General features: G+C 44.0%; 1 protein-coding gene across 2 annotated transcripts in view; it reads left to right on the top strand.

The window, feature by feature from the left end:
• ADAMTS10 (ADAM metallopeptidase with thrombospondin type 1 motif 10) overlaps positions 1–22533 on the top strand; it is a 114547-nt gene that overhangs the window by 80264 nt on the left and 11750 nt on the right. For both annotated transcript variants that reach the window (XM_066574189.1, XM_066574188.1), the window contains exons 15-19: positions 3630–3732; positions 12321–12454; positions 13128–13251; positions 16312–16392; positions 22016–22182. In XM_066574189.1, the coding sequence (XP_066430286.1) occupies positions 3630–3732; positions 12321–12454; positions 13128–13251; positions 16312–16392; positions 22016–22182 (609 nt within the window). The remainder of the gene's footprint in view (positions 1–3629; positions 3733–12320; positions 12455–13127; positions 13252–16311; positions 16393–22015; positions 22183–22533) is intronic.

Here is a 22533-nt window from a genome sequence, read left to right as displayed (position 1 = left end):
CCCAGACCATTACCCCAGAAATACTCTTAGTTATGTGGCTGCTCACACAACAGAATCTTAACTAGCGTAGTGCTGTACCTGAGGTATAGACAGAATGTGGTCAAGGAGCAGAGCCAAAGTCCGGACAAGGGAATCCTTGCAGAAGGTTTTCTGTAACCGGTACCAGACGGTATGGACCGACACATGGGCATGGAACAGAGTTGAAGTCAGGACAGGCGGAATAGTCTTGTAATGATGAAACAGGTAGCAGACAGAGGAAATGTGGTCAATAAACAAGCCGCAGTCAGGAGACAAGCCAGGAGCGTGAGTGGAACAGGCATGGATCAAAGCCAGGAGAGCAGACTAATTAGTCCGCCCCAGCTAGCAGTGGGAGGTGTCTAAAATTGCCAGAAGCTTGGTCGAATAGCCAGGGAATGAAAAAGCTGGATGCTCACGCTGGCCCTTTAAGAGGGGGCCAGCTACATGTGTGTACCATATGAGGACCAGGAAACAGAAAGGAGGTGTGGCATCTGCTGTAGGCCACAGCCAATGGCAGGATGACATAGGAGACTGTCCACCATGGCTAGCCGCCATAACTGATAGGAAATTTCTCCACTTAAATTTTGAGGGAGATTTATCAGTAGTGTTGGGGTGCATTTACACGTCCGATTTTCCCGCATGATTTCTGTGCGTTGTGAGATGCACAGAAGTTGTACGTGAAAAGAATCCATTGTTTTTAATGGATGTATTTACATCTGCATTTTTCTCTCGCAGCGACGCAAAATGGAAATTGCTGCATATCCTATTTTTGGATGATTTTGTTTAAGAATCGCCTATTTTTCTCTATGGAAGCAAAAAGAAATGCGTTGTGCTCGCGTGTACTTGTGAGTGTGATGCGCTTTTGCTCCCATACGAAATAATAGGTGTTTTTCTCGCATTTGAAAATTGCAAGCGCGATATCGGTCCGAGTTTTTTGAACTGATTTAGGACTTACCTACAACTCGCTTGTGTACGTGCATCCTAATATAAGTGCGGGTATTTAGTAGTTAGTAAAAATTGTGCCAATTAATTACAGTAGTGCACTTGGCATGAGTTATATAATAGACGTCTTAGGAAACGTTGCTATGACAGCAGAAAAAGTAGTGAGTGTGGCGTAACAACAAAAGTTGCCAGTTTTTCATGAAAAAACAAGTGCACCAAAATCTGCAACTTTACACCAGAATACTGGCAGAAGTCTTATAATTTTCCCACCTTATGCATTTGATGATGTTTTAATACTTTGCATATGATTGTCTACAACATCCCGCACCTCGTGATGACTCTACTTGTACTTTACTTCCTACATCATCAGAATATAACACCAACGCAATGCACTTTAATCCTTAAAGGGGTTCTCCACTTTCGACAACCAATACATGTTGGAAAGAGTTTTGACAATAAGTGTTCCCTTGTTGGGGGCTCCACAAATTAGCTGTATTCTGTGGGGGAACCTGTCAGCAATTGTCCCATTTCCCTGCAGCGCCCCCACATGGGACATTACACAGTGTCCATTTAAATCACTGGTTGGCTGAGCAAATCAAGCCAGGACCAATCCTCCAGCATGTGGTGCTCCAAGCAGTTGCTCTATACTCTTCCTTCGAGAGGAGGATCCCAAACAGAGGACGCCCTCTGAGGTCACTAATAGAGTATGTGCAGGTAGGTTTTCTAACCTGGGTGACCCTTTTAAATGTTCACTTGGTGTTAAAAGGGGTTATTTGATTTTTTTTTTAAATTGATTCGGGGATGGGCCATCAATAACTGATCAGTGGGGTTCCACTTTTAGGTCTCCTGCCGATCAGCTGTCCAAAGGGGCCATGATGCTCGTATGTGCGCTGCGGCTTCTTGAATGTTTACATCCCTCTGGCGAGCTACTGCTACTCCCAATGCCGTACCGAGTATTACAGTATTGGCCTATTAAAGTGAATGGGACAATGCTGCAATACTCAGCATGGCCATTTTGAAAAGCACAGTGTTCGGAGTAACAGCAGAACACCGGACACATATACCAAGTTATTACAGAAGATCTCCCCAATGTGAGACCCCGAGAACTCCCATTTAATGACACTCAGATGCAAAAAGAAACAAATACTCAAAAAAAGTTTAATTTAGCAGAACTCTCTTAACAGTAAGACTGTCCTTGTTGCCCACAGCAACCAATCACAGCGCAGTTTTCATTTCTCAAGCTGCTGAGGTAAAATAAATGTTGCGCTGTGATTGGTTGGGTGACAAGGACCGTTTTAATTTTAAACCCAAAAATTTTATTCAGCCGTCGTCGTCGCTAAGGGGATATGAGACAAAAAGGCCGTCTATAAAAACTGGAGAGCATTTTGTATCCTTGATTTTCACGTCTACCAGTCTGTTATTCGTGTTTAACAATCCTTTTTAATAAAGTTTGGTGAAGCTCCACCCAGTGAGCGTGCCAGTTTTAAGGAAAAAGGCTGTATTTGTTAGTGAAAATCATCCGGCCATCCACCAGTAAGCATGAAAACGGCGGAGCGTCCATGCAGGTTTCACACAAAGTCCTCAGAAATCAGAGCGAGCAGAGTATTGGACGTCCCACAGCTGACTATGTGGGAAATTCTGCGCAAATGTTTGTGATGTTATCCTTGCTGATCTCAATTGTTACAGGATCTGAAGCCGGACGACAAGCGCGGCGACGTTCTTTCTGCAAATGGATACAAAGTAATGGAAAGCTATGGTTTCATGGAGTCTTTAGTGTTTAGTGATGAAGCCACCTTCCACCTTCTGGGCAACAAACGTAATGTTAGAATATGGGGTGGGGTAAGCCACCTGTCTACGTGGAGCGTACGGGCACTTTTCGCGAGGTGAATGTTTTTGGCTCTACAACTTGTATAAAGTGTATGGCCTATCCTTTTTCCATGAGGAAACAATTCCGGGGATTTCGTACCTGATGCTACAAATATGACATCTGCCACAGCAGGAACAGGAAATCCCAAGAGGTGTGGGCAACATCCCCACCCCATTGCCCCCATTATCACAAAGTCAGAAGTGAGCACCAAGTACCAAGCAGATGGATTGGCCGTGCACATGGTGATGATAGTGAACTTCTGCCTTGTCCTCCACGTTCCCCGGACCTTACGTCTTGTTATTAGAGTCTACATGCCCACTTACTGCCTGCCATGATCTGTAGCATCCCAGAAGCCATTGCATCCATCAGTCGTGATCCGCTACAACATGTATCGCAGGAGCTTGACTCCAAGCTCCATGTGTGTCCGATGACAAAGGGGGCCACACTGACACCTCTAAGGGGTAAAAAATTTTTGATGTTGGGCAACAAAATGTTGCTTCCATTGATATCAAATTTTTGTGTCTGAGTGTCATTGAACAGAGTTCTGAGGGTCACATCAGGAAGATCATCTCTTATATCCCTGTATATTGAAGACGCCCTAGCACTCATATAAGCACCGCTGCCCCTTCAAACAACTGATTGTTAGGGTCCCAAGGGATGGACCCCCACCAGTCAGATATTGATGGCTTATATTGGGCATAGGTCATCAGTTTTAAAAACCAGGTTAATGCCTTTAAATGTTGTCAGATAAAAAGTAATTATTGTATTGATACAATAAGCAACTAAACTAAAGTTTTTACAGGATTGCCCACCAGGGTCACAGGATTTTCGAGAAATGCAATGTGCAGAATTTGACAATGTAGCATTTCGGGGGAAATATTATTCTTGGAAAAGTTACAAAGGAGGTAGGTGTCGCCAATAGTATGTGTGAGTATAAGGCAGGGCAATAAGTTAAGCACAAGCACTGGTGATGGTAATGTGTGCATACTGTATGATAACAGAATGATTGCTTGAAACAGGTTAAAATCAACGTTTATCAACCTATTGAGGACTCACTGATCAAAAGTTTGACGTGTCTCTCAGACATGTCAAAAGTTTGTAAAAAGTGCAGCTACTTTTTAAATCAGTCCCTGACAGGAAAAGTTAGGTCATGAGCCTTCATCTCATACACATAGACACACACAATGGCCAGTTTCATAGGAAGCAAAGTAACTAGAGATGTGCGGGCATACTCGCTAAGGCAAACTACTTGAGCGAGTAGTGCCTTAGTCGAGTACCTGCCCGCTCGTATCTAAAGATTCGGCTGCCGGCAGGGGGCGGGGAGCGGCGGGGGAGAGCGGGGAGGAACGGAGGGGAGATCTCTCTCTCACTCTCTCCCCCCGCTCCTCCCTGCTCACTCCCGCAACTCACTGCTCACCCGCGCCGGCAGCCGAATCTTTAGAGACGAGCGGGCAGGTACTCGACTAAGGCACTACTCGCTCGAGTTTGCCTTAGCGTGTATGCTCGCTCATCTCTAAAAGTAACCCATCAGTATGTTTCTGCACATATGAGTGAAAAGCAGATAAACCTGGAGAAACGCCAAGCAAACACAGGGAGAACATACAATCCGCTTGTAAACAATCAGATTAATTTACTAAACAAGATCGCTTCTTCACTACAAGAGAGGATTAGAGAACGAGGAACCAAGTTAACTTTTTTTTTCGAAAAACAGACTGACACCTACTGTTCTAGCTATATACTACTCCTCTGCTACCCCGTCAGATTCCTGTATACACCACCTCCTCCCTCGCTGCATTACTAGGGAATTTGTCCCCCAGGAGATTCCTCACTCACAGAATCTAAAGTGGAAGATTTAGCTACAATGCTGGTCTCAGCACATTCCTAGAGAGAGTGCAGAGGTGCAAAGGGGAAACGAGGCCGGGAACAACGCTAATGCACAACAGATGCAACTGTAGGCCTCCAGAGATCAGGGTGCTGGGAGGCCTTTTTAGATTACAGCTTCCCACATTTATATGATTAGATCTGTATTTTTTATTCCCTTGTTAGATTTTAACACAATGTTAACCTTTCAAGAATTGGCTTACAACAAATATTAGCTCATAGCCAAGTCCATATTAAATTTTTGTCTGTAAATAACACAGCTGGACCTGGAATGAGCAGGCGGTGAGAACAAGTGAGAACGAGGTCCTGAACTCTGCTTCGTGAATCCAGCACAATATTCTTGAGTCCTGTAAGGAGACACCTGTTCAAGGGGATTAGTTTATGGTTCACAAACTTTAGAAAATAAAACTTGTCCTAGCAAGGCAACATCTGGGAGTAGATTCTATCAGAGCATATGGAAATCATAAAGGGTGTCCCCAGCTCAGGACTCCTATATATAAGGCAGAGTGGGGAGATGCTACCAAAAAAGGCCATTTCCAATAAGAGAGATAGATTTCAGAATATAAATGTGTCCAAACTGTTGTAGAAGGTGGATGGGATGCATGACGCAGCCACTGACAAGCTTAGGCAGAGGCAGCTTGTTGCAGCAGAAAACTAGTTTTACTGAGACATAAATATGTACATTATCCAGTATGTTCTGCAGCAGTCCATGGGTGAGTGTGTATACTTAAATGTTGCATCATAACATTACATATCGGCATAGAACATCTTTCACAATTAGCATTTTAGACATTGAACATTAGTTTCTCTAACGTGCCAGTAAGTAGGCACAAGTCAACTCAGGCCTTTACCATATATGCCTGATCTAGCTAGTATTAAGTAACTCTCCCTTTCAATAGTTCCAATGGGTATATAATACTTGTAGTCACTATTTCAGGTACTTTCTCTCAGACTGGCAACTGCTGGGATTCTACATCAAGCTACCTTCAGCCAATATCAAGTGGAAGCTGGTTAGCTGCATACACTTGAATCACATGGATGGTATGTGATGGCACGCGGGTGGCAGACTGGCACAGAGGCATCAGTTTTTATCAAAAACAAGCAATGTTATTTACAGTAATTCACTTCTTAGGAGGGTTCGGTATATTTAAGCATTACATCATAACACTACATAATTGATCCAGCTTCTGAAAGTAGCAGAATACATTGGCCAGCATAATCCTCCTAGGGTTCTCCATATTGGCAGCAGCAAGACAAGCCAGCTTGGGCATTACTGAATATGCCCGGTACTGCAGCATAAAGAAATGTTAAACTGAGCTACCAACATTTGTAGCTCTCAGCTCACAGCATTGGCCTCAGTAGCACTCGGTATAATGTTTGGGTTCACCAGCACCTGGTCCTTCAATATGGCGGCAGCCCACAAGACTATAGCACATTCACAACTGCCAGGACCACACTCAGCTGCGTTACTCCACTTCGGGATAAATTAGGCTGCTTTACGGTCTGCACCACCATCAGGTTGGCTGATTGGCTGTCCGCAAGGGACTCTGTCTTTTCTGCACTTCTGATTAACTACTTCTGAACTACTGAGTAACACCAGAACCTAGGAACAGGAACTGTCTTTTATACCAAGCTCTTCAGAATGTGCAGCTCAGGTTCTGTCAGTCCAAAGCAACAAAAGATGTATTCATCATTGTACTCCAAGCATGCTCTGGCTGTTCATCATTACTGTAGCACACTAGCACATTCCACGGAGGATACTCAGAGTGTTCTAGCTATGCTCTATCCAAAAGCAGGGTTGAAAGTAGAGCAGTGGGGCATGGAGACTCTAGTACCCTGTTGTACGCCCTCTAGCTTGGATACAAGATGTGATACTGGCGGACATGCTGAATTATGTACTGTTAGATTGTGCTCCTGGGACCTGTAGCCCTATGGATTTTCAGGAGCACACCTTCACAGGTGAGGGATAATTGAGCTGGCTGGGTGGGTGGGGGGTCCAGCCAGCCAGCCACTCTCCACTGGTCTGCTGCATATATATACTGGTCCCTCTGCAAAAGGAAGCTGGTATTGCTTCACCCTAGGGTTTGGTGTTAAGTCCACTGTTCAGACTAACTCCTCTTCTGTGTCTGGCAGACGCGGCGTCATCCTGCTCTCTTTGTAACCTGAGCTCATACCTATCTTCTTACGGTGCTTCTAGGATTAATGGCTTCAGTGCTTTCAACTCAGCCGTTGGACCTTTTCTAATCACTGCTCTATATAGCTGACCTAGGACTTCCTTTCAGTGCTCTAGTGTTGTTCTGAGTTCAGCTCTCTAACTTAATGCTTCGCCTCTGCTTCTGCAATTATCTTGTGATCATTCTGTGCTCTGTGTTTTATTGTTCTTTGGTCCTTGTATCCTGCTGTCTGTAGTTCCTGTGTACCTGTTCCTCTGTTTTACCCTTGTCAGCCTGTTCTTCCTTCTGTTTCTGTACTCCTCCCTGTAGAGGTTGGTTTTTGGTTGTATAGGTTTTCTGTCCTGTCAGGGTCAGTCAGCACCTAGAGTAAGACCGCAGGGTTGTCCTTATCGGGATGCCAGCCCTTCTTATAGGCAGGGTCTTCCCTCTCCCTGTTACTAGCTCAGGGCAAGGAACCTTTCCTAGTTCTTCTCTATGGACTGGGTTTCATACATCCAGTATCATACCTCCTTACACCAGAGTCTGGTAGGTTGACACATTAGTTTAACGTCCACAGTCATTGCATTTGGTTATCTTGCATGCCTGTTATGTGTTGTATGTATAGGTGTAAATAGTGTCATATTAAGTGTCTGTGCAGGTGGCTGGACATAAATTGTGAACAGGCACTTTCAGTGTATATGAACGCGATTTAGTGTTCAAGAAAAGTTTATTTGTTCCTGCTAGCTTATTATAAAATATAATGGAAAATAACTTTCATTTCGAAAAAAAGTTTGCTTTTGTGGTCAGGACATTGATGATTAAAAATATATGATTTTAAATTTCGAATGTTTCAAGGACATGCACAGTGAGAAAAGAAATTACTTACAATCATGAGCCAAAGTCATTATACAATGCAGAGTATGTCCATACAGGTCAAAATTAATGAAAATGTCTGGCTCTTTTCGATTAACGATTGTGTACTTTGTTGTATCAGCCCCCAGATGTAGTTGTAGTGTCCGAGAACAACATCCTGGTCCCCTCCATAATTGTCATACATGTCTGTCTTAGGGTGCATTCACACGAACGTATATCTGCTCAGTTTTCACGCCGAGCCGATATACGTTGTCTCTCTCTGCAGGGGGGCAGGAGGATGGAAGAGCCAGGAGCAGGAACTGAGCTCCCACCCCCTCTCTGCCCCCTCTCCACCCCTCTGCACTATTTGCAATGGGGAGAGGTGGGACGGGGCGGGGCTAATTCTCAGAACTTAGCCCCGCCCCATCCCGCCTCCTTTCATTGCAAATAGTGGCGGAGAGGAGGCAGAGAGGGGGCGGGAGCTCAGTTCCTGCTCCTGGCTCTTCCATCCTCTCCCCCCCTGCAGATGAGGACGACGTATATCGGCTCAGCGTGAAAACCGAGCCAATATATGTTCGTGTGAATGCACCCTTATGTGGCTGAACTGTGCAAAGCTGTTATATTTATTTTCTGCATGTGTGTTGCACAGCTGCAGCGCCTGAGAGGTTAACCACCTTAAAAACATTGCCTGTGAGCTCTGCTGCATGTTGAATGTATCTATCTTACAGTGTCATGTGGTGCAATTGAGGTTATAAATGTGAGTGTCAGAGAGAGGGAAAGGGTCTTCTTCTTTCTGTGTTGGAATAGGGTTCCATCTTACCTGCTGCTTGGAGCTAACACAAAGCCGCATGGGAGCATCATCAGCTTCCGTGTTGGCGAAGATGGAAGAGGAGGAACGACATCCCTTAGCGTATGGGGTGTGGATGTAGAGGAGTGAAAACTGTCCAGAGAGGGAGAGAGAGAGAGAGAGAGAGAGAGGGCAACCCAAATGCTAATTGCTACTAGACCAGCATTATATTAGCATACTGCACTGTACATACAGTCTTAGTCAGCAATGTGACAATCAGAGTTTTGGCTCGATAACTGTTAAAGGGGTTGTCTCGCGAAATCAAGTGGGGTTATACACTTCTGTATGGCCATATTAATGCACTTTGTAATATACATCGTGCATTAAATATGAGCCATACAGAAGTTATTCACTTACCTGCGCCGTTGCTGGCGTCCCCGTCGCGTCATCGCGTGCCGATTCCAGCCAATCAGGAGGCTGGAACCGGCACACGTCATGGGGCGGAGCTACGCGATGACGCGTAAAAGGGGGCGGAGCCAAAACGCCGATGCTTCCAAGATCAGCCGAAGGGAGAAGACGGATCTGCGCAAGCGCGTCTAAAAAAGCAAGAAGACACCAAAGTTAGACGGCACCATGGCGACGGGGACGCTAGCAACGGAGCAGGTAAGTGAATAACTTCTGTATGGCTCCTATTTAATGCATGATGTACATTACAAAGTGCATTAATATGGCCATACAGAAGTGTATAACCCCACTTGCTTTCGCGAGACAACCCCTTTAATAACCATTTGTTTTGTTATCCAAATAATCTGAAAATACCACTGATTTCCCGGGCACAACATTTTTTTTTGTTGCCTAATGAATTGTTCATTCCCACAGCTGTCATTGGTTGGCTGCACACCCTTGTTTACTTGGGGAGGTGTGTAGCCGACCAGTAAGCATTTTTATGCTTCCAAAGGCTACTTGCACACACATGATTTTCCGTCCAACTTTCAGTCCGAAAATCGTATGGAAATAGAACGCATTCCCATGAACTGCTGTATTCACAAGGGCATTTTTTATTCAAACAAAGAGTCAAAAAAAGTGTACGACATCCTATTCTTGTCCGATTCTCTAGCGAGAATAGTACATGTGCGGTGTCCCCCACAATAGACAGCACACGGATATCCAAAGAATCTTAGGCACAACTTTTTAATCATCTTTGTGAAAGTAGCCTTAATTACACGTTTGCTCTTCCATCAGCTGATCTTTGCACTTTTACATGGCCTAATGATGAGGGAAACAAACATTTAAAGCATACCTGAATTTTCATCACGTTTTCTAAAATCTAGGAGGTTCTCCTTACTCATATGCTGATGTTTGCACCATTTTGCGTGTGTGAGTTCTGAATTTAAAATGGTCTTCCTCATTTTTAATTTGCTCTGCTGTCTGCAATCCACTTTCAGAGAGGGAGCATGTAGCAAGCCTAGCATTCTGCTAGCAGCTCACTGTCTTGATTTCCTTGCCCCTACTTTCAATACTGCATTGCACTGTCTCTGGTCCAATATATAGGGAGGCAGTATGTGCATGCCCACCCTTCTGCTTTCCTAGGATGATCAGGCATTTAGAGACATTCTGACAAAATGGTTAGTAAACCATTCTAGAATATATATGTGCACTCACACAAAGACATACATCCACACACTGTAACAGCAGGAGGGGCAGAGACTCTGGAGCTCATTATCACAGTGTCTGCAGATCTGTCAGTCTGCAGTCTGTGACTGCAAGAGAGTCACCTGTAAAGATAGCTGTAGTTACTATGGAAGCTCTGTACCTAACGACAGAGAGTGGATTGCAGAGAAGCTGGAAGGGAGACCCCTAGTGGCGGCCACTTAAAACTTGATTTACAGTGGTAAATAACATTTTTAATACAAGTATATTACATAAATGATGAAACTAACTCAAGTTCATAAATGAAGAAAAGTTATCTGAAAAGTTAGTGCTCCTTTAATTACCATGTGCAAATATGTCAAACCACGGTACAAAGAACTGCCTAAGTAATTTTTCATTGCTATGCCTATAATCTTCACAGAGGTGAATCCACTATATTTAGTGGACTTCCACACAGGACAAATTATTTCACAGGCTGCAGCGGAGTTTACCGATCTCGGAAAATTCGGCACCAAAATCCACAAATCTGGTGTGTAGATTTTGATGTCGAATTGAAAGTGGCTTAATTCTGTTGGCAATTCTTCATGAAAATCCCCTTTATGCCATTTAGTGGCAAATTCTGTGGAAATATTTTATCTGGAGTGAAAGGTCCCTTAAGGGTGTAAGAGCAGACTTTCTTGCAACTGTCCTAGTCATCTAATTTACATCTGCACAACCTCTTCTGGTTTGAGGGCCCCAGATTATAACAACTCGCAACGTAAAGGTATGTTCCTACTTCAGACATTTAAGGCATACCGTGTTTCCCCCAAAATAAGACACTGACTTATATTAATTTTTGCCCCAAAATATTGCACAGTGTCTTATTTTCAGGGGGAGTCTTATACTCACCTGGTCTGTGGCGTCTGGGTCTCTGTCGCTGCTGATCTCCAACAACACTGTGGCAGGCTGCAGTGTCCTCGGTGTTCACACAGAACTCTCCATCTGGTGATGGGGCTTGAATATGTGAGTGCTGTGATGGGCTCACGAGCGCCATGGCTCAGCCTATCAGAGCCAGTGCTCAATGAGCCAATCACATCCATGCAGTGATGTCATTCACTGAATGGCTGTGAATGATCAAGTGTCGGCTCTGATTGGCTGGCGCTCGATCCAAGCACAGCACTTGCTTGCTGGAACCAGGGTATTCAAAGCCCTGTCACCAGAAGGAGAGTTCTGTGTCAGTGCAGAGGACATGGCAGCCTGCCGCAGCCCTGGGGACCAGCGTGGGGGACTCAGACGCCGATGGCTAGGTGAGTATTGATGATTTTTATTTATTTTTCAATGTGCTAGGGCTTATTTTCGGGGAGGGCTTATATTTCAAACCCCTTGAAAATAGGGTAGGGCTTATTTTCAGGGAAACGTGGTGTTGACTGTATGTGCCATAAGTGTCTGGAAGGTGCGGGTTCCAATTTTGGGTATCCCATCTATCAGGATAAGACTCAAACAGATTGAATTCAACAGCCTCTTATTTCAGAATTATTGCGCCGCAGACAAGTAGGTTTGTTTCCTGATGATTGCAGCCGCATAGAATGGCATCACTGCAAATGTGGCTAATGGGCTGCAGGTTTTGCAATCCTCTTCTAAATGCAGCTTCCGGAAATACGTGGCTGTGAACATCTCCATTCAGAGAGAACTGATCTTTAGTTACAAATTTCTGCAAGAAATCTGTCCTGTGTGAATATTCCGTTAGGAAAACATCATCTCAAGGGTGGTTTCAGACGATCGTAGGTGCAACTATGTTCGCCCCTTCATCAGCTTTTCAAACTGTGTGCCAGAGCGCAGCAGTTTGGATATAACCGCAGGAAGACAGGTGCTGCCTAATCTTCCCCGCATGTAGTATTTACTACAGGGAAGGACCTATCTTTTCTCGGACGTGCAATTAACGGGCAAGAATTCCGATAGTGAGAATGAAACCACTGAAATCCTATTGAAATCAATGGTTTGGTTTTGTCCCGTTTCGTGGCCATGATTATCACAGGGAAGAAAACCGCACTTGTCTGAATCCGCCCTAAAAGTGTAAGACCAGTGAGACTACGGAATGTGGGTCAATTCATTCATTTAAAAGATGTCTAGATGTTTCTCCAGAAAGGAATGTGAAAAAGAATTCTGTCATGTTGTCCCTTTGTGATTAAAGGCGGTGTGAAGTCGTGTTCACTGAACTGTTTAGCTGAAGGATTCAACTTTTATACTGAAAAAGCGGCGGCGGTGATAGACGGCACTCCGTGCAGACCCGACTCCTACGATGTGTGCGTCAACGGGGAATGCAAGGTACGTCCTCTGTAACGCTGCAAGGCAATGCCATGTAAGAGATGTGGACTATCCTATGAAGTCAGTTCTGATCGCCCCTGTGCAGTCCAAACATATAAGCACATAATTCACTCATAACCGTAAAATTGCCAATTGGGAGAGTTTTTTTGGAAGTGGCTCACTTCTGGTAGCTCTGTACTTTTTTATACCACCAACAGAACTTGCTTTATTTGATCTATGAAACTATACTAAGCCTAGTGTCAGAAATGCTAGGCTTAGTAAATTTTCCCCTAGGTTTACTCTCCTATCTTAAGTTGGCTGATATACAACCCCTCCAATCACACCCGTACAGATTTAGTTTTTTTAAAACCACCCAGCAGGTTACAGCTATGGGCACTTTCATGCAGTTTTGCATTAATTTGTGACCTTTTGTAAAAGGAAAAAAGTATAAAATTCATGTTTATGGCTAATAGGTCTAAATCAAGGATAGTACTGTATAGCCAGTGAATCCTCTAGGGGTCCTAACTTCCAATGAACTTTTTGGAACTTTTTAAATGAAGAAATCTGTCTTTGTACTCAGTTCAGCCATAACTCTGTAGGACCGCACATACTTGGTGATGCACTGAGAACTAGTAAAAAGTAGATTTAATTATTATCTCCATCATGAGACGCTCTTGATTTCATTTTCTATTAGCATGTGGGCTGTGATCGGATTTTGGGATCTGATGTCAGAGAAGACAAATGTCGAGTGTGTGGTGGTGATGGAAATACGTGTGAGACAATTGAGGGAGTCTTCAACCAGTCCCTACATGAGACAGGTGAGAAATAATAGTCATAACTGTCCACCCTTCAGTAATAGTCACCGACAAGTTGGCATCAGGGCTTGTGGCACAAAAGGCATGGAAATTCATGTGGCTTGTGCTGTGGTTTTCTATTGATCAATATTTGTGGTTTACCTAAACAAGCAGATCAGGGAACATCATCTGCGCGTTTACATCCTCGCTATAATGTAGCATTGCGCCACTGCGGTCATTTACTCAAATGACAAGACGCACGAGTGTAGGAGAAAAAATGTTTCTCCTAGAGAAGTTAGTTTGCACATTTTGCTGGATCTCCACAAGGCACCTTTCACAGACGGAATTAGTCCACATTGACATTTCTGTGTCACAATGTTATCCCTACGAGAATTGAATTCCACACCTGTTAAAATCTGCACATCTTTACTTTCAGAGCGCAAGATTAAATTCTGCTACAGAATTGAGGACGTCTTGTGGAATTGTAATTGCAGATTTCTAACATACAAGCGCTGTGGAATATGTTGGCGCTATACAAATAAAGATTATTATTATTATACAGGAGATTGAATTCTGCAACTGAAGTCTGCATAAAAAATGCAAGAATTTTCTGGAAGCCGTTCAGAGTTAAAAATGCAACAAAATATACACAATTTGACAAAATCTTAGTCCTTAAGGGGTTAAAGGATTCATACAATGAAGCCTGGTACTTGGCCATTTCCACCCTAAAACATTGAATAGATTGGCGCACCTCATATGGGATCACTGATCTGCTCACACAGAGGAAGGTTCACTTCTATGGGAAAAGTGAATACAATTTTTCTGTCTGCAGCTTAAAGAGGCTCGTCTGAAATCATGCTTTATCACCTCTTCACGGGATAGGTAATAAAACTCTCATAGGGAGAGACCACCACTTATTTTGAGAACATGGGTCCTGGGTCCCCCTCTTCTCCTCAATGCACCCTGCACAGTTGGGGTCCACTCATTTCAGTGGGGCTGCAGAAATAGCTGAGACTTATATTTGGCTCCTTCTGTCAGTCCCATTGAACATTAATGATGCGGCTATCATTGGCCACCACTCTACTCAAGCTCCTCCTCACTGTGTGTGTGTGTGTGGGGGGGGGGGGTGGTACAGTGAAGAGGAGAGGGGGACTCTTAGGCTGTGGAAGTTGGCATCCTAGATGGTCCCATATATGTTCTACTGGCGATAAACCTGGCGACTGGGCAGCCATGGAAATGTCACAATGTTGTGGGGGCTTCCTGTGACCCCCTTGTGTGTGCAGCCGAGCATTAGCCTGCAACCTCTTGGAAGCCTTCATGAGAGGAACGTATGTGGATGTCCTGTACATATCGCTGAGCTGTTGTCCCTCATACTACTACTAGGAGGGACCAACCATCGTATGAGATGGCCCCCCCAGACCATCACACTAGCCGGGGGCAGGATTAAGGCGCTCCTCTGGAGGTCTCCAGACACTAACACGGTCATCGTCAGCGCCCAAACTAAACCTGGATTTGTCATTGAAGACAACCCAGTTCCCCTCTGCAGCATTCAGTTTAGTTGTTCACAACATCACTGCAAACAGAGACAACGATGCGTGTCAAAGGCGAACACGTAATGGGTGCTGTGAGACCAAATGTCCTTCAACCAAGTGCCTGGAAATGGTTCTGACAGACATGGCGAACTGATATCGTGCTGTAGGTGTGTCCTATGTATAGCAGATGTAGACTATTGGTGGTGGTGGTATATATAATGTATGACTATTAGCCTGTTTGTATATGCTTGACAAAGACCACACTATGGTCGAAACGTTGCATGGCTATGGAATATGTAAAAACAATCACAGAAAATGGCCGTTACTTACTGACTGAGGAGTGCACATAGATGCATCCTCCTCTCACCATGCAGGTAGCTGACTACAAATGGAGGAGCCAATAACACCTGTGCAGGACACCGATAAGACAACCACTCACACTGCCTCTTGATAATGAGGGGGGAGGATGCTTGGTGTACACTCCTACACATAGTGGATACAGGATGCCAGACCATTCTGTATGGAATATGTACTTTGAAATAAACACGACTTGATCTTAGGATCTCGGTGTGAGTATATATGGAAAACAAACTTCCCTGAAATTGCTGCTCAGCTGTATCTTATATGGACTGTTGAATTTGGATCCTGCTATCCAGGTCTGGTGACAGAGAGTGCAATACCAGTGGTGTGGAGGCCAGATTGCTCTCCCCTTGTGGGGATTATTTTGTGGTGCTGCTGTAATTGTGGAATTTTTGAGACACGGCGAACTGTAACGATGGTGCAATCTGTCTTTGGATGGTGGACAATGAAACAGTTGGAGCTGCTGGTGCTTGTTGGACGATCAGCCGGTCCTCTCTACTGGTTGTCTGTCGAGGGTCTCCTGAGCCCAGTCACCTTGTGTGCCCTCACGCATCCACTGGTCCCAACACATCCTAACAGTCTGGTCAGACTGTTCTCCCTACTGGTTGTCTGTCGGAGGCGTCCTGAGCCTGGTCACCTTGTGTGCCCTCATGCTTCCACTGGTCCCAACACCCCTTAACAGTCTGGTCAGAACGGCCCGGGGGAGGGGGGAGGACAATTCATTGATATGAGCATCCAGCTTCTCACATCTCAATAATGCGCCCTCTCTCAGACTTTGGTAATGGGGTGAAATCTCTTCTCTGCGTCGTAGAGGCGTCTAGTGGTCAACAAGCTCTACACAAGCGGAAGAAGAGGTCACTGTACACAAGGAGCCTCCGAGAGCCACTTATAGGCCTTTTATATGGGGGTAACCATTTTTAGGGCCTCAGGTGACAAGACCGTTCATCTAATCACCACAACTCTCATCATTTACAGATCTGCCTGAGACGGAACTGCAGGTTCTGCAGCGAAACAACAACTTTTTCTTGGGTCGGATTATTTCTGACAAAGAGTGTACATACGGATTTCTGTATTGTGGCATGAGTGAGAACACTGATGTGCGGATGTGAGGGATGTGTTTACACGTTTGAGTGTTATGTTCAACATCTCTCTTACAGCTTATTCCCCCTCTCTTCCTCCCCCATTTCTCAAGGATATGAGGAGGTGGTCTGGATTCCCAAAGGTTCTGTTCATATTGACATTCGGCAGCTGAATGTATCACAAAACTACTTGGGTGAGTAGAATAAATATATGGCTAGTGATGAATTAAAGCAAAGCTATCATCATTTTTCACCATACTAAACCAAGTCCAGCACTAGAATTATCAGCTACATATACTTTGAAAACATACTCCCCGTGGCTCTTTATAAAGGCATTCCTGTGGCATGCAAATTACACAAACCAGTCCGGTGGGCGGGCTAGACCGTCTGTCTTGTCTGCAAGTCTTTCCCATACATCCACTTCTCTTTTCTCCTATGACATTAATCACTGACCCGCACCGTGATTATGCCCAAAAAATACTACACATGATCTGCGCATGCGTCAGTCATCAGCGGTGCAAGATTTTGCTGCGCAGCATAGATGAGGTGCTATGATAGGAGAAGAGAAAGGCGGACTTATGGGGAAAGCCTACAGACAAGAGAGACAGGTCCAGCCAGCCAATTGGACTGGTCTATGTAATTTACATTACACCCAGGAACTTTTTAAACTGTGATTCTTCAGGTATGGATTTATTAAGAGCCGTGGGGAAATACATTTTCTAAACAGATGTAGGTGATAATTCTAGTGTTGCGCTTGGATTACTATGGTAAAAAGTGATGACGAGTTAAAGGTTAAACCATGCCTTTTTTTCATTTTATGGTAGCCCTGAGCTACGCTAAATCCTACATAACCAATTGTGAGAATAACAATAATCCCAGCCATTTAATGCTGTTAAAAACAAGGTGGTATTGGGCCGGAATGTTTTTAATGTGTCTTTTTTATAGACTTTATATATCTGCATGACTATACAGATGATACGGATTAAGATTTTAAGGCACAACCCCGATTAATATGGACGTAAAAGATAGTGCCACCACTTTATGACGCTTGCAAAGTGTGGCTCTCTCGCTGGCAGATCCTGACCATCCTTGTATTACATCATCAGCCACTCTATGGTCCAATGGGGCTCAGCCAGTTTCTTAATAAAAGAGCATGTCTTCTAAGATCCAGGGATCGATTTAAGTTTGCTGTCTTTACTTTGGTCACATCTTAGTAGCCAAATGCTAACACGCACTTGCTCAGTAATCCACATCTAAGACTAGCTGAAAGGGACTTTTTGTTATTGCCACTTGTGTCGGCACATTCAGTAGCCCTCTGCCCATCTCTTGTTCATTTGATAGTTATTCTTCTCGACTCCCCTGCAACACCCCAGAAGGGTGACCCTGGGCACCTGGCTAACGTGAAGAGCTGGGAGGGTGAAGTGCTGACGTGTCACGGTACTCACCATGCTCTGGTACCGTAGGGATGACACGCAACCAAGGCCAGAGTAAACTGCAAGCCAAGCTTCGACACTCCTTTGGCTGGGAGTGCCAATAAAGAATATAAGGTGGTTGCAGTAGATATCACTCGTGACGCCACCATTCCCACACACCGTTAACCACTGCGACGAGTAATAACAGGCAGACTTGTGTGTAGTACCTCGGGTCCTTAGGAACAGTTAAGGCCCGGTAAAACTTTTACTTGGAGGAAATTTGTATAACAGGTGATTACAGGTATAATTCACTTGTAGCAGTTACAGGTTATAGTTGAGAGGTAGGGAGGATACACAGGAACAATACGGCCCTATAGTCCTTGTTATCTATATGTCACCTGTCTTGGAATTGGGAACACTCCAGAGGAGGAAAAGGGTAGGGGTCACTCCACAAACACTCTGGCAGACAAAATTACGCAAGAAGATGGTTTAGCCTAGATGCACCCCGCACAGCATCTGTGTAGGTGTCATAATTATGTACCTCTGTGCGGTGATCCTAATGATGGACAGCCGCATAGGAAAAACACCTATGTTGTAAATAGGTACCTGTTTCAGTAAACTGGGGTAGTGCGCTCTCTCTCTGGAAGGGACTCACTCCTCTCACATCCACTCGCCAGACACTACGGTTAGTCACTCTTCTTCCTCCATCTTCACCTACATGGAAGCTAAAGGTGCTTCCATGCGGCTCTGTGTTAACACTCTCTCCTCCTGAAGATGAAACCCTTTCCCGCTCTCTAACACTCACATTTATACCTTCACTTGTGCCGCATGACATAAGAGAATAGATACATTCAGCAGACAGAGCTGACAAGCAATGATTTTATCACAGTTAACCCTTCAGATGCCGCAGCTGTGCAACACACATACAGAAAATGACATGACAGCTTTGTGCAGTGCATCCATATGAGACAATACATGTATGACATTTATAGAGGGAACAAGGATGTTGTTCTGGTACACTACACACCCATATAAGCGTGTTCAGCCTGGCCGAGCATTCATGTGTTCTCAGTGGGGAGAGATGAATAAGTTGTTGCCAAACACCTCTAGCAATGGCTTATCTCCTGTGAAAATAAAGGATTGGGCATGCTGAAATCTGACATGCCTGATCCTTCTATTTCCCGATAACAGATGTCGGCATACTGTACTCCGACACATACGACAAATCAGCCGATCACCCTGAACTCGACAAGTTGAGCGGACATTGCTCTAATATGTATGAGAACCATCAGACAGCTAGGCTATACAGATATTACCATTAATCACAGTTAAGGGAAGGACACAAGCCGACAGAAGCTGCAATATTGGAGAAACCAAACAGGTGCATTGCATGTAGTACAGTGAAGAAATGTATGGTAGAGATCAAAAAGCAGCTCTATTTTTCACTTTTGAACTGTTCATTTAGATATATGTTCTGAACTTCAGGATTCACGAGACATCATTATTGCTTCCTTATTGCTGATTCACAAGTTTGTACAATCACAACATATCTGGTGATTTTTTTTTCATTCACGATGCAGCTATTCCCCCAGAATCCATAAGCCGGCTAGTGTTACCTTTGTTAGTTCTTCCTTTCTATCTGACACTCCTGGCCTCTTTCTCCTCAGTGACCTATATTCGGTTCAGCTAAGATTGACTTGGAGTTATAGGTTCATTCTCTAGTCAGCTTCTCAGTCTGTGTGATACTGTTACATGGATCTATCACAAAAACTGCCTGAAGGGGACACAGACACTCTTATCACAGTTACTGATGATGATCACACAGCTCCTGTCACACAGTTATAATAGAGGAGATCGCAGCTCATCCTCCTGACTGTATGCTTATGGTCTATTTAGTTGAATATAGAAGGTGATGGTAATTAAACTGTCCACCCCTGCAGACAAAAATGGCATAGCTTTAACTAAGGTTGGGCTGATACATTAAGGGATTGATTGGAAGTGAAAGTAAAAAAAATCTAGCTCTCAAGATGGTGCCTGACAAGCATCAGACATGGGAATGCAGTGCAGGAAAGTGGTTAATTATACAAAGGAGACCTCCGAAGTATGTCAGACAATCAGGTGATGAGGGAAGGGAAGGAAAAATGTGTTTTCACTAGCACGGCCCTTTAACAAAGGTTGCTAAGATAGCACCACCAACAATCCAATGAGGGGGCAAAATTCATTTTAACCCCTTCCGGCTATATGATGTACATTTACGGGGCGACCTCTCTTTATAAAGCGCGGGCGCCGGCTGTTTATTACAGGCAATAGCTGCAATCAGCCGCATGGCCAATTGCGACTATTAACCCTTTAATGCCGCTGTCAATTCTGACAACGGCATTTAAATCCCCCAAATGATGTGCTGGGGTCCTGTAGGGCTCTCCTGCGATGAGATCTCAGAGAGACGTGCAGGTGTCATAGCAGCGGGGAGCCTTCTGAAAGGCCCCCGGGCTGCCTTAGCAGACTACCTATCAAGCCATCCCTGTGGGGTGGCTTGATAAACTTCCTGTCAGATTGCAGTATGATGAAATGCTGTGGCATTACATCATACTGTAGGAGCGATTAAAGCATCGCTAGTTGTGGTCCCCTAGGGGAGGGGTAAATAAAAAGTAAAAATAAGATCAATAAAGTTTTATTAATTGTGAAAAAAAGTATTAAAAGTTTAAATCAGCCTCCTTCTGCCATATCTATAATAAAAAAATCTAAATAAAAAAAGCAGCACATAATTTACCATGCATGGTGAATGTCGTCTGAAGAAATAATAAAGAATGCTAGAAATGCACTTTTTCAGTCACCCTGTCTCCCTGAAAAAATGCAATAAAAAGCGATCAAAAAGTCATATGTATTCTGAAATGGTACCGAACCGATGTAAACTACAAGATGTCTTGCAAAAAATGAGCCCTCGCACAACTATCTTGATGGAAATATAAAAAAGTTATTGCGCTCGGACGATGGTGGTAGAAAATAATAAAAAAAAAAAGTAGTACAGCAAAAACACAAACTATACAAGTTTGGTATCGTAGTAATCGTAATGACCCATAGAATAAAGTTATCATGTTGCTTTTGTTGCAGTTTGTGCGCCGTAGAAACAAGACGCACTGAAAGATGGCGGAATGTCATTTTGTTTTTCATTTTACTCCACTTTTTTAAAGTTTTTCAATACATTATAATATATGATACATTAAATAGCACCATTAAAAAATACAACTTTCCCCGCAAAAAACAAGACCGTATACAGCAACGTCGATGGATAAATAAAGGAGTTCTGATTTTTTTATAAGGGGGAAGAAAAAAACGAAAACAGGAAAAAAAAAGGACCGCGTCATTAAGGGGTTAAAGTAGCTACTAAGTTAAAGTAGCAAAACACACATATCGCCTGAAGAAGGATTCTCAGATATTGGAAAGCTCGCTGTATCATCATGTATTTTTGTTAGCCATTAAAAGGTATCATATCTACAAGATTACTTGGTTTCTCTTGCTGAGAACAATCACACTTATTTTTTTCATGACTGTATATATGTATACAGTGGTGCTTTAATTTACTATGGCCTTAGATACGATATTTTGAACTCATAGCGGTCTTTGCTGCGCCATTGGAACCTGAAAAAAGACTCAACATAGAACATCACAGACAGTCCGGATCTGCGACATGTGCATTTTGCTGGAAAATCTAGGCAATCAGTATGGACATTTCATTGCATTACTGAACTGCATGCACTGATTGGTTGTCTGGTAGCGCCTCTCTACAAGACACTATGGTACTCCCTGTTCTGTATTGCCAGGATTAGGGTGGCTCGGTGTTATTTGTGTGGTGCACTGTCTGCTGTAGGACAGCAGAAAATGCTTCTGTCCTCACATAGAAACTGACTTCATTTTCTTTAGGCTGCCTGTCCACGGGCGCTGCGAAATCCGCCGGGGAGCTGCCGCCAGGAAGCAGGAGCCAGCAGACGGATCTCCACGGTGAGCCTATTTGACAGATGGGCTCACCGCGGAGAATCGTGGCAATTCCCGACATGCTTTTTCGCTATGATTCTACTCTTGCGAACAGGGGGGCTGCGCTTTCCATAGCAACGCTATGGAAAGCGTTCACTGCGTTCCCCGTGGCTGGATTATCGCTGCGGGGAACGCAGTGAACATTCGCCCGTGGACAGGAGCCCTAAATCTTCATTTTGCATTACTTTTGGTTAACATTTTAGGGCTTCAGAACCAATTAGCAGATTTCCATAGAGTTATAGTTCCAACATACAATATTTTCAACTTACAATGGTCATCCTGGGCCAATTAGAATGGTATGTGCAGGGAGCGCTGCATATGTATATATTAATGCTAGAATTTTTTTTCATTTTATATAATATATTTTTCATAGCCCTGAAAGCAGACGATGCAGGTGAATACTTTATTAATGGCAAACTTCCACCGGACACGCCAAAGAAATTTGATGCTGCAGGGACCATGTTCCACTATAGAAGACCTCAGGATGAACCGGAGTCACTTGAAGCTTTAGGACCCACTAATGTAACACTAGTTCTTATGGTAAGCAGCTATTATTTGGTCTGTCCATGGGAAGGTGTAAGTTGTGAGACATGTTTTCTCATTTCTAATTAGCTGTAAAATCTGCTTCAACAGTTTTAGACTTGCTATGTGTTCAAACTTGTCAGATTGTACCTTTCTGCAACTGTTCAGTATATCTGAATGGCTTTGTATAAGGCTTCCCGCACACGGGTGGATTCGCATTGCAAAATCTGGAGCGGGATTGCACCTCCAGATTCTCCAGCCCATAGCATGCGATGAGAAAACACGATTTCCTGCCCACGATCGGAAATTATTGTGATTTTCCGCTCGCGGAGGAGAAATTGCAGCATGCTGCGATTTTGTGCGGGCTAC

Source organism: Eleutherodactylus coqui, chromosome 7 (genome assembly GCF_035609145.1).
Source record: "Eleutherodactylus coqui strain aEleCoq1 chromosome 7, aEleCoq1.hap1, whole genome shotgun sequence".
In the NCBI taxonomy this organism is placed as follows: domain Eukaryota; kingdom Metazoa; phylum Chordata; class Amphibia; order Anura; family Eleutherodactylidae; genus Eleutherodactylus; species Eleutherodactylus coqui.
Note: the sequence above shows the minus strand (reverse complement) of the source record. Positions and strands in the feature narration are given on the sequence as shown.